Raw genomic sequence first — 15,525 nt, 5'->3', positions numbered from 1 at the left:
CAATCCCAGCACCTAGGGCACGTGGCTGGGATTCTCTGTTGGCATATCTGCTCTCTCCATCGTGGCAAAGGCCGCATTTTAGTCATCAACGGCTATCCAGGGCCTGAGCAATGCCTTGCCCACCGTCCAGTCTGTACTCAGGAAAATTCTTTGCTCCATTCACTTCAACTGAAAACCAAGCCGCTACCATTTCTGTTTTCAGTGTTGGTTTGTGTTCAATTAAAAAAATCTCAAAATTACTGACACTTAGTGCTAAAATAAAATATCATACCTTTGAGAAATTAGTATAAAATTCATTTAAGTACAAGTTTAATGAACTTTGACACATCAAAGACTGGTCACTAAGATTTTCAATGCAAATAATACATGGTCCCTTTAGGGATAAAAAAAGAGACCTGGTAGAAACTTGCGGCATACTGATATAGGAAACCAGCATGAAATTTGAAATAACACATTACTCATATTTTACAGGAATGCCATTTGATATTGTTCTAAATATTGGCGACAACATATCAATTCCGTGCCTCCCCCACTCACCAGCGTCCTTCCTCAGGACGGCGTAGCCCCGCGGCAGGCCTCCCACAAACACGCCTGTGTTCTCTCCGATGACAGTGCTGCCATTCAGGGCCCCCGAGGAACCTGCGGAGAAGAGAGAATCCCAACCTCAGCGGGAGGATCTTTTTCTTTTTAAAAAATATTTTTTTAATTGATTTCAGAGAGGAAGAGAGAGGTAGGAACATCCATGATGAGAGAGAATCATTGATGGGCTGCCTCCTGCACGCCCCCTACTGGGGACGGAGCCCACACCCCAGGAATGTGCGCCCTTGACTGGAATTGAACCCAGGACCTTGCAGTCCACAGGCTGACGCTCTATCCACTGAGCACACCAGGTAGGGCTGCAGGAGGATCTTTTTCTACTAATTTAAAGAACGATCAACCCCTTCCCTGGGTTTTGGGGACTTCGCTCTTTCTTGGTCTCCTCCTACCTTAGTTCCCGTCCTGGTTAATTTTCTTACATGTTCCTCTTCATCATGACAAACATCTGGATGTTCAATGACCCAGACCTCTTCCCCTCTCTGATCTCTCTCTCCACTTACAAAGATGCCTTCGGAGGAATAGAGAGAGGGCGGGGCACCTGTGTGAACTACCAGGCCAAAGACCAGAGGGGCCCGGAGCCCTGAGTCTATTGCAAAATCATGCAAATCAATTTTCTTTTCTGAGCCCAAACCATGGCAAGGAGCCCGGGTATGCCTGGTCCCTTAACTGTAAATACAACTCCTCCGCTGTTTGGGAGCATCTTTGCGGACAACTCCCACATGTATCTCTAGCCTGCAAATCTCCCGGAACTTAGTCTTGTATGTCCAGCGACTTGCCTGGTATCTCCACGTGGATCCAGCCTCATAGGGATACAAGACTTAGCACGTTCCAACTGGACGCTGAACATCTCATTCTCCCAACCCACTTTTCCTGATTCCTGGTCCACCTAAGTTATTGCGGCTACATCCTTCCAGTGGCCCCAGCCCCAAACCTAGCAGTCACACTCTGTATTAAGAGTGAGCAACACTCTTTCTGTCAAGGACCAGATAGTATGTATTATAGGCTTTGCAGACCATACAGCCCCACACAGCCACAGACAATACACAACAAATGGATAGTCATGTTTCAATAAAACTTTATAAAAACAGACGTGAGCTTACAATGGCCCATAGGTGGTAGTATGCCTGTTCAAATCCTTTCAATGTAACATTTACAATCCCTCCCGATTCCTCATTATATCCAGATATATATCCATTACATCTCATTGCTTCCCTGGTTCAAAAAATCACATCATTTTTTGGCCTGAATTATTTTATTATAGCAGTAAACTCCTCACTGGTCTCCATGCTTCTACCCTTGTTCCCATAAATGTATTCTCCTAAGAGCAGCCAGAGTGTTCCCTTTAAATAAAGAAGTCACTCCATGTGGCTCCTCTCCCAGAGTTCCCTGGTAGCTTTCGTCTTTCCCAGTAAAAGTCCTCCAAGCCTCACATCATATAGTCCTCCTGGTCTCTCACCTCACAGCCTGCCCTCCACCCCTTTTACATCCTATGCTGGCCTCTTGATGGTTTGTAGACATGCCACATATGACATCTCCCACCTCAGGTCCCTGGCTGGAAACAGCCTTCTGCTGAATACTTTCCTGATCGTCCCCTTTACCCCTTTAGGTCTCTGCTCAAATGACACCTTAGCAGACAGGCCATTACTAAGTCTTTTATAAAATCAAAACATCCCCTCCCAACACACACACACACACACACACACACACACACACACACACACCGTTCTCTCCTATCTTACTTTATTATTCTCAGCATGTTTCTCATACTTATTCGATATTTGTTTATTCTGTTCCCTGTCCCTCTCCCACCTGAAGTGTAAATTTTGCTCTTTGTGTCCAGAATTCCTAGAGCAGTGGTGGCACATAGTAAGTGCTCATTACAATGCTATATATCCTGAATGAATTAATAAAAGCCTGCAACATCATACAGGTATTGTGACTGTTTTATCATTGCAGGACGATGACAGACAGGGTAAGATGGAAAGAACACTTGACTTAGAATTGCAAAGACAGGATATGTAACTGCAAGAACGCTACCCACAACCATATAAACTGAGAGAAATGATGTACCTTTTCTGAGCCTTGGTTTCCTTATCACTAAAATGCATATAATAACTGCTTTATTTTATCTGTCTTCTGGAAGTCAAAAGTAACATGAGATTCAGAATGTAAGTACAAGCCCTGGCAAACTGCAAGGAAGTGTACAAGAGATAAAATTGCCACTGATGACTTCGTCTTCTTTTTGCTTTACTGAAACCCCACACAGATGAGAAAATGGTTGCCAGGCTTCATTTTAGAGGCACCCAAAGGCCAACTCAAATGGAATTTAGGTGAAACTGTGTGGAGGAAAAGGTGAAAGGAGAGATATACAAAAAGTATGGCAACATCAGCATATCAACAGAGCCAAGTACATACATCAAGTTCTTACCTGTGTACTGCCCGTCAAGCGTGATCCAGCCGAAAGCCTGATGCCTCACAGCAACTATGTCATGCCATTTGCCGTCACTGTATTGTTTACCATCATCATTAGTGGGGGTCACTTCCACTGAAGACCCCTGAAGGGAATGCAAGAGTGAGTGAATGAATGAATGAACAAATGTTTAAACAAAAATACATATACAGAGTGGGGAAAATTAGGTTTACCGTTGTGAGTATACAAAATACAACTTATTCTTGTATTATCATTTATTAATTACTATATTATTTTCCATATGAACAATTATAAACCTACTCTGAACAGAACTTCTCTTGGGAATAAGAATTTCTTACAAGTACACTTACATTTTGATGAGCTATATTCATTAGAAAGGTAATGAATTTTCCATTTTAAAATTTTATATTTTAATTTTTGTCAGAAATATTAAAAAGGCAAGAAGTTGAAACTAATGAAGTACTATCCAATTGATATTGTTTTAATGACAGGGAAAGGTCTGGCAAGTTAGTTTTTCTTATGTACATTACACTACTAATAAGGAATTCGGTCACATCAAAATTAGCCAGCTATTAAAAAAATTGACTATAGGTGTTGTGGTTAAACTCAGTACCCAATGCTTGTACTCTAAAATCTAGCATTCATACTTGTGCCTCAGGTAATAGTATCACAGTTAAAATGAGTTCCTAAGTGGATACCAAGAAATGACATATCAAGAACAGGGATTTGCAAAAAGGATGTGGGGGTAAGAAAAGAGAAGGAAAAAGAACCTTCTGTCTCAGCACTTTACAGCCAAGTGAACACCTTTACAGTACATCAAGAATGACACAATGGTACTCCTTTAGTGTGTATGAGCAAGTAAGACTAAGTAAAAGATACTTGAACTTTGTCACCATCATCATTTAATACTACTACTAAGAAAAAGTAATCAGAAAATTATTCTAAACCTTCTAAATAAACAAGTAAATCTCCCTTCTTTCCTTCCTTCCTTCCTTCCTTCCTTCCTTCCTTCCTTCCTTCCTTCCTTCCTTCCTTCATCTTAACATATTTTTATTGATTTCAGAGAGGAAGGGAGAGGAATAGAGAGATAGAAACATCAATGATGAGAGATAATCATTGATCGGATGCCTCCTGCATGCCCCCTACTGGGGATCGAGCCTGAAATCCAGGCATGTATGTGCCCTTGGCCGGAATCAAACCTGGGACCCTTCAGTCCGCAGGCTGACGCTCTATCCACTGTACCAAACCAGCTAGGGAAAATATTTCTTTCTTAATGAAGTTTATTTCCTTGGCAATAATTAACTTCAATCCAATAACAATATTTAAAAACAAAAAAGAAGATTGGGTAAAATATTACAAAATATTTTATTACTTGGTATGTTTCACGAAACTACTTATTTTGGTATCATGTTTTTCAAAGAGAGAAAATTGATCATTATCTGATATAATATGGCAGAAGATTTATATCACAAAAAGTGCAATGTTAACCATACTATTTAAAACATTTATGTTTAAATTTCCCTAAAATAGCTTCAGCAATATAACATGTCCATTCTACACATTTAATTGGCTCCTGTCAGGCCTCATACAGAGCATGACAACACGTATGACATACAGAATTTCATATTACAAAAAAAAAAGCTTTTAATTTCCCAGGAGTATAACTGGCTTGCTTCTCTCGTGAGCAATATCCCACCCTCTATAAGACAACTCGATTGGCAAGAAAAACGACCACTTGGTAAGTCCATTTTCTAGCCCTTGGATTTTCATAGGCTGACTCTTCTTATATCTCTTTCCTCTGTATGCTTTTTTATTTCCTTCAACCCTATTTCAACATTTTACTATTTTACAAACACACATTTCATTATCGTAGTTTAATAATTAAAACCAGAACTGGTGTCGTGCCCAATTAATGTGCCCTGGTACCATGCCCATTAGTTTTTCCATTAGTGAATTCAACAATACTAATGGGATTACTAGCATGGCATGCTAATTGGGCGTGACATAAGAAACTGGCTTACTTCTTAGCATACCCTTGCTAATGATGAAATTAATGAGCATTTTATTAAATGCTGTCTCATCAAAGTGTACTTAGTTAGCGTTAAAATTGTTACAAACGATGCTGCATTCTAAAAGATCAGGTGCCTGAGTTAGTGGTTCTTCATATGATGTTTGGCAACTATCTCAAGTATTAATAGGTCCCTACATTGGAAATCTCATTTATTGGGAGATAAAGTCATGGCAAGAACATACAGACTCGGTATGTCACATGTGCTTTCTACTTAGCACATTATTCTTTGATCATCATTTTCAAGATGATTTCCCCCAATCAACGGTAAGAGAATAATGCTGTGATCAATTCTGATGCCATGTCATTCAGTTTGTTCTTCCCATTTGGAAGCTATCAGACATGTTAACTATAAGCCAGTGGTCGGCAAACTCATTAGACAACAGAGCCAAATATCAACAGTACAACGATTAAAATTTCTTTTGAGAGCCAAATTTTTTAAACTTAAACTTCTTCTAAAACCACTTCTTCAAAATAGACTTGCCCAGGCCATGGTATTTTGTGGAAGAGTCACACTCAAGGGGCCAAAGAGCCGCATGTGGCTCGTGAGCCGCAGTTTGCCGACCCCTGCTATAAGCTATTTAGAATTGTTGGAAACCGTTTCCTGTCACAACTTCCTAGGAGGTGAAATCAGAATGCTTTGTGAATTTCCTGTTAATGTCACAGAACGTAAAACATTTAAATGACAATCACTAGTCAAGTCATTATTGGTCAATAAAATATCATCTGATCAAGTAAATTCCAACTGAAATCAATCAAGTAAAGAATGGAAAGATTATAGCTAATTGTTAGAGACTTTAAAAAATACAATTAAAAATTGGAGTCATTTGTCTCTGCCATGACTCTTAAGAATGGTTCCAAGAGTTTGGTGCAGAATATGTCAGCACATATGTAATTTTAAATATTATGAGGAATCTTTCTCCATTCCCCTAAATATTTATTCATAGAATGCACTGGATAGCTAGAAGGGAAACCAAATAAACTTTTATACCTGTAGCCTCCATGTAGGGTTACATTGCATGTTACGCATCCCATTGATCACTTATGTTCACTAAGAGGTTTTTGTAAGAACAAAGTACACAATGACTTTGAGTTATTTTGAAACTATATGCTAGATGGTAACTTTAAATTCCTAAAAAAATGCTTTTTTCACAACTCAAAACTTAATGATTTTGAATAGATTCAGGAACTATAATTTAAAAATAACCATTAATAAAAGTCAAAGTATCTGATAACTGATAAAACAAATAATTAAATTGTTGTATAATCTTTAAAGAGCTGGAAATCTTATTCCAGAAAATGGGTAACTGTCTTCGAGTCTGAGTAGAAGTTTACCAATGATTTTCAAGTCATTAAATTAGCCAATATGTCAACAGACATTTCTTTATTGAGCATGTACTATGCTCCAAGGGTTGTGTGAAGCCTCAAGAATATATTTGAGGACAAAAGAGACTTTGCCCTCACTGGATTCTGCAGTCTGGTAAGAAAGACACATTAAGGAAATAACTACTTATCTGATGACTACAATAGGATGCTCATTAGATAATCTCATCTCAGGTAAAGTCCCAAGGTAATTAAGAGAGAAATAACTTGAATGTCAATGGGAGGCATATCAAACAAACACAAGCTTCTTTAAACCTGGGTGGGGTAGCTCCCACTCTGTGCAAGAAGCTGTGCTCCTATCCCTACCCAAAGAAGAACAAGCAAAGAAAGAGTATTCCAAAATTTATTTAAAAGTTTTCATCTTCATTATATAAGGAACCTATGGTCATTAATTGCGTTGAGTCTGGCTATGTGTTCTGAAAGTTAGCTCTGTTATTTTAGCTGTGGGAAAGTTACATCACTTGTGTACCTTTCTTTTTCTTCATTGGTAAAGTGGGGATAATAATAGTACTTACCTCTGCATTTCTGCTGAGGATTTTATGTGAAAACATGAGCACTTACCTTAGTACCTGGCATTGTGTTACATCAGCACTGTGCTGTTGAGCTGTTATATGATTCCCGCGTATGTTTGGTCAAGTGGGGATAATAATAGGACTTACCTCTACAAAATGCTGATGTAACCATTAATACAAAATCTCTTGCCCAACTGATGAGGCTCAGTGGTTGAACACTGACCTCTGAACCAGGAGGTCACAGTTCAATTCCTGGGCAGGCAGGGCACATACCTGCTTGCTGCTAGATCCCCAGTAGGGAGCATGCAGGAGGCAGCCAACCAATGATTCTCTCTCATCATTGATGTTTCTATCTCTCTCTCCCTCTCCCTTCCTCTCTGAAATTAACAAAAATATTTTTTATAAACATCTTAACTCTTATGAGTAATCATTTACCTGAGGATCAAAGAGAAAATAAGGACGTCCGTGTTTCAACTGAAGGGCAAAGTACTCCTCCTGGTTGCCTGGGGACGCGGCAAAGACGAGCAAACCTTCAGGCACCCTTGTCCGGAAGCTGGCCTTAATGCCTGTGGGACAAGGGCAGTCCGCAAGTCAGTGAGTGCCGGGTTTGTTGATTCTCCCTGATCAACGTGCATTTGCTTTCATTATTATTTATGATGCAGTGAGTACAGTCAAGCAATTATACAAAGGGACGTATTGGGACAAGCCCAGCCGTTTGGTTTCAAATCTATCCCGTTATGAATGCCAACCTGGACTTGGAAACCCAAGCCTGCACTCCCAGGAATCAATATATAATGAAGGTTAAGTTTATGCAAAACTCATCAACAGAAAATACATTGTGTCAACCCAAAATGGGATACTCAGAGATATCCATTTGAAAGTGTTACCAGAGTCATAAAAATAAATGGGTTTTTGGACACGAGTGACAGAAACACAGGACCCTCCTTTAATATACTTAAGTTTAAAGAACCGGTCCAGTAACAAGCTAAGAGCTGGGCAGACCTCCTATGAAGTGGTCCGTGGAGTAGAGCTCATGTTCCGAAACACCATTCTATAACCAGAAGGTTTGCAGCCTTCAGAATTTTAGGGTCTCCCCTGGCCTTCACATCACCTACCAGCTCTACCCTAGACACACCATGCTCCTGCCTCACAGGAACTTCTCCAGCTCAGGACGCAGGGCAGTTTTCAGTGGTCACGTAGACACCTTGCCACTGTCCTCACCGGGTCCCCCCTCCATTCTCCCTGGTATCCCACCTGCCATACTACAGAGCGCTTCCCTTGTGTGAGGCATCTCGCTTATTGCATTGAAACTTGGCAAAGAAGTTCGAGGCACAATCTCGATTCTGAACGAGTTTCCAGTTTAGTTGGAAAGATTGAATGTACACATATATATAGAATAATTATATGGTCAGAGTCAAGTAAGAGCTCAAGAACATACACGGGAATCATGTAACAGCTCAACAGCACAGTGCTGAAGAATGCATGGATGCTGATTTGAGGAGTAACACCACCAATCAGAATTATGAATGTTTGAAGGGGAGAGAGCTCTTTTCAGGCTGGGCTGGTAGAGAAGGGTTTCATTCTGAGTTCATCAGACTGCAACCACCTCAATAACCACGCATGTCTAATCGATCTTTCCTCATGCTTCAAATCCTGCTAGGAAGATGAAATAAATGGGTATAGCTAAGGTAAGAGTTACTTATCCCTGATATAAACTACATTGTCTCACTCACATTTTATAGATAATTGGGACTCTCAATGTACAAGAAGTGTCAGAGATAAAAGATGCTGTGTTAGTCTATCCAATTGGTCAAAGGTGTATCAAGAACTGCTGAAAAACAACATGAATTAAATATGCTAATGCGATAGTCAAGGTATATTTGGTCTGAAAATTAACTGCGGTATGGAGAATGGAGTCTCAATGCATAAGCTCCTAAAATTAAAATAACACTCTGCACATAAAAACAATGGATTCTATTACACAATTATTTCTTTGCTCTCAGAAAGAAAGCAAATCCTCTTGGTTTCATTATCAAATATCCCTTCTGCTCCATTCCCATCCAAACCAATTGCTTGTAGATTGATTTCTAGAGGTCTGAATGGAGCATTAAAGAATGTAAAAGGATACATATAGAAGCAACTCTAGCTATATACTTATTTGAATTATGCAAATAAGTTCTAAGTTAGAAAAGTTGTTTCTTTGTACCTGCTGGCCATTAGGCAGTGCTAAAAATGTCTCCATTCGTAAAATATTTATGGCTAACCAACCTATAAATACATGAATAACAAAATCTTCATTGCCTATACTTGACAAAATAATATTGAAAACTAATCTTAAAAGATTATAAATGGCCTGGAATTAATCCCCGAATGGCTCTTTATTACTAGAATACCAAAATTTTGTTCTTATTCCTTTCGACAAATATTGTTTCTTAATTTTTTCAAAATTAAATTGTTTTTCAGCTGTTTATCACTGAAGAACTTGGGAAACATTAGATCAACATTCTAAAAATTTCACTGGGAGTACAAATTGGGATAAAAAGTAAGAGACTGCTGGAGAAAAAAAACCCCACAAGAATAAAGAGTTTTACTACATGGAAGTTTTGGGGAAACTGACATTAGTTATAATCTCTACAAAACAAAAAATACTCTCTTTGATCTTTTGAAGTAATTCTCCATTTCCTCCTGTCACAATCACACAGTGGCTGTCTGAACATCACTGTTATAAAAGGACAATGATGCATCTTGAAACTGTAGCTGAAGAGAGGGAGAAAGAGCCTTCAGAGCATGTCTTCCACAAGAAGAAACATTTCAGGTGAGTTGTAACCATAGAGAAAAGGAATCCCCAAAGGAGGGACCACCAATGCGGATTCTCCACGATCAAAAGCAACCAAGTCCAATGTTACGAAATGCTGCCCATTCCACCAAAGCACAGCTCAGATGGTCCCTTCTGAACAGCTTTGATCTTAAAATCCAGTAGAAAACTACGGGCTGAAATGACATGAGACATTAGGTTAAAATAGATAGATCTATTTACATAGATCTGTCTACATCTGTGTCTATCCATAGTTACCAGTCCATCCTTTGATTTTTAGATTATACCCCAAACTGCTCTTATACCCCAAAATACTGATGTAACCATTAATACAAAATCAGAATTTCACTTGAAAGACTGGTATGTTATGAGAACGATACTATTTTTAATATAAATGCTTCCACCAACATCCAAGAGTCATAAGTTGTCATCATTCCTTTTTATGTATAGGGTATTGACTGTATTATATATATTCAATTTCAATCCCCTTAACAGCTGGAATATTTCACATAGGACATAAATACATTCCACTTCGGGCTCATTTTAGAAAACTGTTGAGTTGGAATCAAGTCAGGATAGTCTAAAATATGAACTGAATACCAGTTAATGATGAATGAATTGTAATCTATACATATTACTTCATTATTTTATAGAACAAAAGAGAGAAAACTCAGTGTGAATTCTGGTTCCTAAAATAATGTTTTATCTTGATATCTTGTAAAATGGTTAGTATTTTAACAAGTAACTCTAGCAAATAAAGTTTAGGCTTAGGTTTAAAAATTTTTTATAAAGTGAATTTGTATCATGATTTATATTTTGTTTCTATAAAACTGAAAAATTAACTTCTGAACATATATGTGTTAATCGTATCAGTTCTACTTTCATGTTTTATATCTAGGTGCATGAATGGTCATGTGTTTACATATATAATTCATATACACAGTTGCCCATTTACATGTGTACACACATGCATACATATTTCATAGAATTACATTTATATTGATTCAAACTAAATAAAAGGTAATTTCAAAACTTTAAATATACTAAGTATACTAAGTGCACTAAAATATGTTGTTTCATTTTGCAAAACAAGTATTTTGAAAATCAATCAAGTCCCACTCACTGTAGCATTAGCACAATTGCTGAGTGACTTTGACCTTGGAATGATTTCCTTGTCTTTTATGTCAAGTCTAATGGTTGGAAGTGTTCAGTGACCTCAAACAGCATTAAAGACATCTGCTTTGGGGTTTCTACACCAAAGCCTCCCCAGTAACAATCTCAGTGGGTGCCAAGCAATCAGACTAATATGAAAATTTATTTCAGACTCCTTTGGAACAAACTAGGATCCCGGAAATGGAGTAAAATAAAAAACAATTCTCCTTGAGGAACTTTCAAAGAATAGATGGTGAGCTCAAAATAAACTCAAAAGGTCTATTTCCCACTCTGAAGTAGAAGATAATGTTGAAGATAATGCTATAATCGCTTTATGTTTCTTAAGTGGAAGAATCCTGCCTGCAAGAGTGAGGGAATGGGAGACAAAGGAGCAGGCTATACTTCCAGCATTGTGACAAGTGAACAACAAATACAAAACAAAACAGTATCCCCGGGGCTTCTGGCTTCCTGGAAGTTGACACTTAAGCACACGTCTAATTTTGAGTGTGCTGGACTTACCACATCACACCGCCCTCACCCTCGTATAAGCAGAGAATGGAAGGAATGAGGATGAAAGAATGAAGGTCCATGGCAGCTAAGTCATCCTCACCGTGACACCCAGGGCCCATCAGCTAGTCCCTCCACTACCTACTGTATCTTCTTGTCAAAAGAAGGGGAAGGGGAAGTCAGTTAGCTGCCTAGAATCAAATGTCTTTGCTGGTCTTCTAGGGATAGAGCAACCACAGTTTGCTAAGGGTCAAGTGTTTTCACTATGATGGCATTTTGTGCGACTCTTCAGAGAATAAGAGTATTTAAAAAAAGGGCCCAGTCTTCTCCTTCCACACCATGGAATAGCTAAACTCTAAATGGGATCAGACTGCAATATTTATTATCTCCAAAAGTTACTTTTTGGAAAATACTAGAATACCAATAAATGCATGTTGAATGAGTAAAAGGAGTACAACCCTGTAATCCCTTTAATAGCCTACGTCACAGTATAATCACTCTTACTGCCACAAAGGGACTCCTTATATGTAACTAGTACATTCTAGGATCAACTTAATTCCTGTTTATTTTGTTCATTCTATTATGGGAATTGAGAATAATAATTTGCAGGGTAACAATGCATGTATTTGAATTTGGTTATTAATTCATTCCTAATACTGTATCATCATGGCACTAAAATTCCAGGTCAATTTAATTCAGTAAAAATAAGTCAAATCTGTTTTACAAAACCAATCAGAGGAAGGTTTCCCTGTATGCAGACAAACCTATTCATGGACAAAGTTTTTAATGTTTTAATCAGTTCATATAGCTGCATTTCCTCTAAAGGGGGTAGATTGCTATAAATCTACTGACCATGTTTGGACACAATATCAAGGAGGGAAAAGATCAGATTCTAAAAGGAAATTGACAGCATCTACTATGGACTTGAGAGAGGGTCTGGGATAGGACCCATCCCTCCAGCTCACCAGGAGGCAGGTTCTGGTGAGAGAGTTAAAGCACTGAGAGAGTTAAAACAATCTTTCAATTTTATTTCTTCCGAAGTTCTTATATTTTGTAAAGACATTTCTTTGGTGTACATCCAAAGAAGAAGGAAGTTGGTGTTTGGCTCAATGATAAAAAAAAAAAAAAAAAGCTAGATGGCCCCGTTTCAAGTACCAGCTCTAAAACTTACGTGTGACCTTGGGCAAATTATTTAATCTTTCTGTACCTATTTCCTCGTGGATAAGTGGGGATAATGACTGTTTCTTCACAAGGTTCCTGGGAGAATAAAAACGAATTAATGTGTACAAAGCACAGTGCTTAGAACCATTTGCCCCTACATAGGTATTAGCTACTATTCTTATGAAAGTTCATTGATTTCACTTGCTTCCGAGGCCCTTGATTTTGCGTTGAGAACAGAGGGCTACGTTATAGCTTTATTTGCACATTATGAAGCACAAAGCTTGTAACTAGCTACTCCTTGAATGCCTGTACAACTCCCAAGAAGTAGGGGCAGTCTGCAACTTGAGTGATGTCAGGGTTTCTGTGAACACAAAAGCCTCAACGTCCTCACCCACACATCCTTCTCACAGTCCAACTTCTCTCAAGCACATGCACTGTATGCTACAGAACCATAGTTCTAGGTCAATGCAGTAACTTCCTATTCAATTTAAGAAGCATTTCGAGCATCTCCTACAGACAGTGCACATCACTGGGGATATGAACATGAAAAAGATGTTGACAACAGCCAAAGACCACTCAGTATAATTCAAAGATTTTTTATTGTAAGATAAAATAATATTATCTTAATAACATTGGTTCATCCCCAGCCGGCATGGCTCAATGGCTGAGTGAGCATTGACCTAGGAACCAGGAAGTCATGGTTTGATTCCCAGTCGGGGAACATGCCTGGGTTGAGGGCTCCATCCCCAGTAGGGGGCGTACAGGAGGCAACCAATCAATGATTCTCTCTCATCACTGATATTTCTCTCTCTCTCTCCCTCTCCCTTCCTCTCTGAAATCAATAAAAATGTATATTTAAATAATAATAATAATATTGGTTCATAATATTATTATATATAACAAATACAGCATTATGTTAATAGTATTATTTATGTCATGTTGAAGTTACTGAAAGATTAATTTGGTTAAAATAAAAGGTTAAATAAACTTAAGTAGTAATGATAAATTTATGAATAAGTGAATAAACAGAAAAGCAGAGAATATATTTTATGCCCTAAATTTTTGAGCTAAGTGACAAAAGGAAATCAACTTAATTTTTCTGTTTGTTTCTCCTGCCTATTTTAAAGCCACTAAGTTGATACCTGTTTTTATTTTACTTTATTTTCCTGCCACCCTATTATGCTCACCACTGGTAAAACAAACAGGACATTTTAGCTTTAATCTCCTTACTACATAACCCAAATAACTTCAGTCATGTTTGCATTAATGCTGCATTAATCATGTTGTTGCGTATTAATGAGTTTTCAGGCTATGCTAATTACTGTCATAGATTCTGCAGCAGCCCATTAAATATACAAATTACAGAATTAAAGAGCCAGAGCTCTTCATGATTAATCTCTAAATGGAGAAAAACTAATGATGTCTGTACAAAGTTTCTCTCTACTTTTGGCTGAGTGAGCCCAATGAACAATCAATTAGACTATTTGAGGAATAAGGACCTCACGTATCACACGGTTTTATGTAGGTGCTTTATGACAACAGTGGACACTGCTTTATAGTTCATAAAAATTCCACAATCTTTACCTGTCTCCTGGTTACCATGTCGTCCCCTATTGAAAGCAATTTGGAATACGGTTAGGTTCATGCTGAATTCATTCCAGTGAGGATTTAAAGTACCAAAAGGGACACCTGAAAAGCATATTCATCTAAAGGAATTATCACATGAAGGGCCGCAAACACAAAAATCGTCAAGAAAATGGACCATTTTCTCAAAAGCAAAATCATAGCGCCATTTTATCCTACATGAAGTCTATATGGTATCACAGGGTAGAACTGTCCAGCACAGCAGATCAGATCTGGAATGAAAGGTGGAACTTGATGTTGACATGGCGGGTAGATGATATATCAATACCCAGTTGTAAGCTCAGGGACAAAGGGTGGTTCATGGGCAGAGCACAGCAAATACGCTGAGGCCAGGGACACAACAGAGGGTCACAGGCTCAAGAATAAGGGGGAAAGCTAGTGTCAGAAGAAAGAGATTTAGACAGAGACAAGCACAACCATGCCCATGCATGAAGAGGTGAAACTTGGACATCCAGACGGCTGGCTCAGTTGTGTGTGGAGTAGGAATCTGGAGTCCAAAGAACAGTGGAAATGTAGACTTTAGTCACGGAGGGCAGCCTGGTAAGAGCCAGACAGCAATGCAGGTTCTAGGCTCCTGGGCAGGTTTCCAAGAACATACAGGGAGCTGAGTACCAGCACCAAGAAAGTGATGGACGTGGGGCTTAGGGAGGTGCTCAGAGGCCCTTTGTCAAAAGTGTGCACAAAGTCAAGGCCTGATTCTTCAGCAGGACTGACTTCCTGAGAAGCTTGAATCATGAGTCTGAATCATCTAGCACTGGCCCCCGGGAATGGGGTTGGATGAGCCCAAAGGTCAAGGTTAAGAGGCTAGTACCTTGGCAAGAGGAGGCCTATAGTATTTGCCAGCCTACTGTTCACCAAGAACCTATGGAAATTGCTTTCTTTTAAGGTCAAATGCGCTAATGCTGTGCTGTCATACTCATCTCGGATGGGAATTACAGCAGACATTGAGCTTTGTTTGATAGAGGAAATGTTGGATACTGACAGAGGGAAAGCAAAAGGGAAATAACTTCCACTCACAGCGTTCTCCCTTGTGACACACACTGAGCTAAGTAACCATATTTTATTTGTTCCTCGCAGTTCATTTGTCCCCATTACACAGAGGAAAGAATGGAGGCCCAGAGAAATTACCCAGCACTAGAGAAGGCACACTAACAAAAAAGGAAGTGCTGTTAATTTTGTTTTCTTCTTCTTGATAAACAGCTTAGTTTTATTGAGCACAGGGGCTCAACAACTGTTTGTTAAGAGAAGGAAACAG

General features: G+C 38.8%; 1 protein-coding gene across 1 annotated transcript in view; it reads right to left on the bottom strand.

Moving 5' to 3' along the window:
• The window catches only part of USH2A (usherin), a 407,070-nt gene that overhangs the window by 258,120 nt on the left and 133,425 nt on the right, over positions 1-15,525 (bottom strand). Inside the window, exons 21-23 of the mRNA XM_054712927.1 lie at positions 7,427-7,557; positions 3,026-3,152; positions 538-639 (exon numbers count right to left, since the gene is read on the bottom strand). Coding sequence (XP_054568902.1) covers positions 538-639; positions 3,026-3,152; positions 7,427-7,557 — 360 coding nt within the window. The remainder of the gene's footprint in view (positions 1-537; positions 640-3,025; positions 3,153-7,426; positions 7,558-15,525) is intronic.

The sequence above is a fragment of the Eptesicus fuscus genome, chromosome 24 (genome assembly GCF_027574615.1).
Source record: "Eptesicus fuscus isolate TK198812 chromosome 24, DD_ASM_mEF_20220401, whole genome shotgun sequence".
NCBI classification, from domain to species: Eukaryota; Metazoa; Chordata; class Mammalia; order Chiroptera; family Vespertilionidae; genus Eptesicus; species Eptesicus fuscus.
Note: the sequence above shows the minus strand (reverse complement) of the source record. Positions and strands in the feature narration are given on the sequence as shown.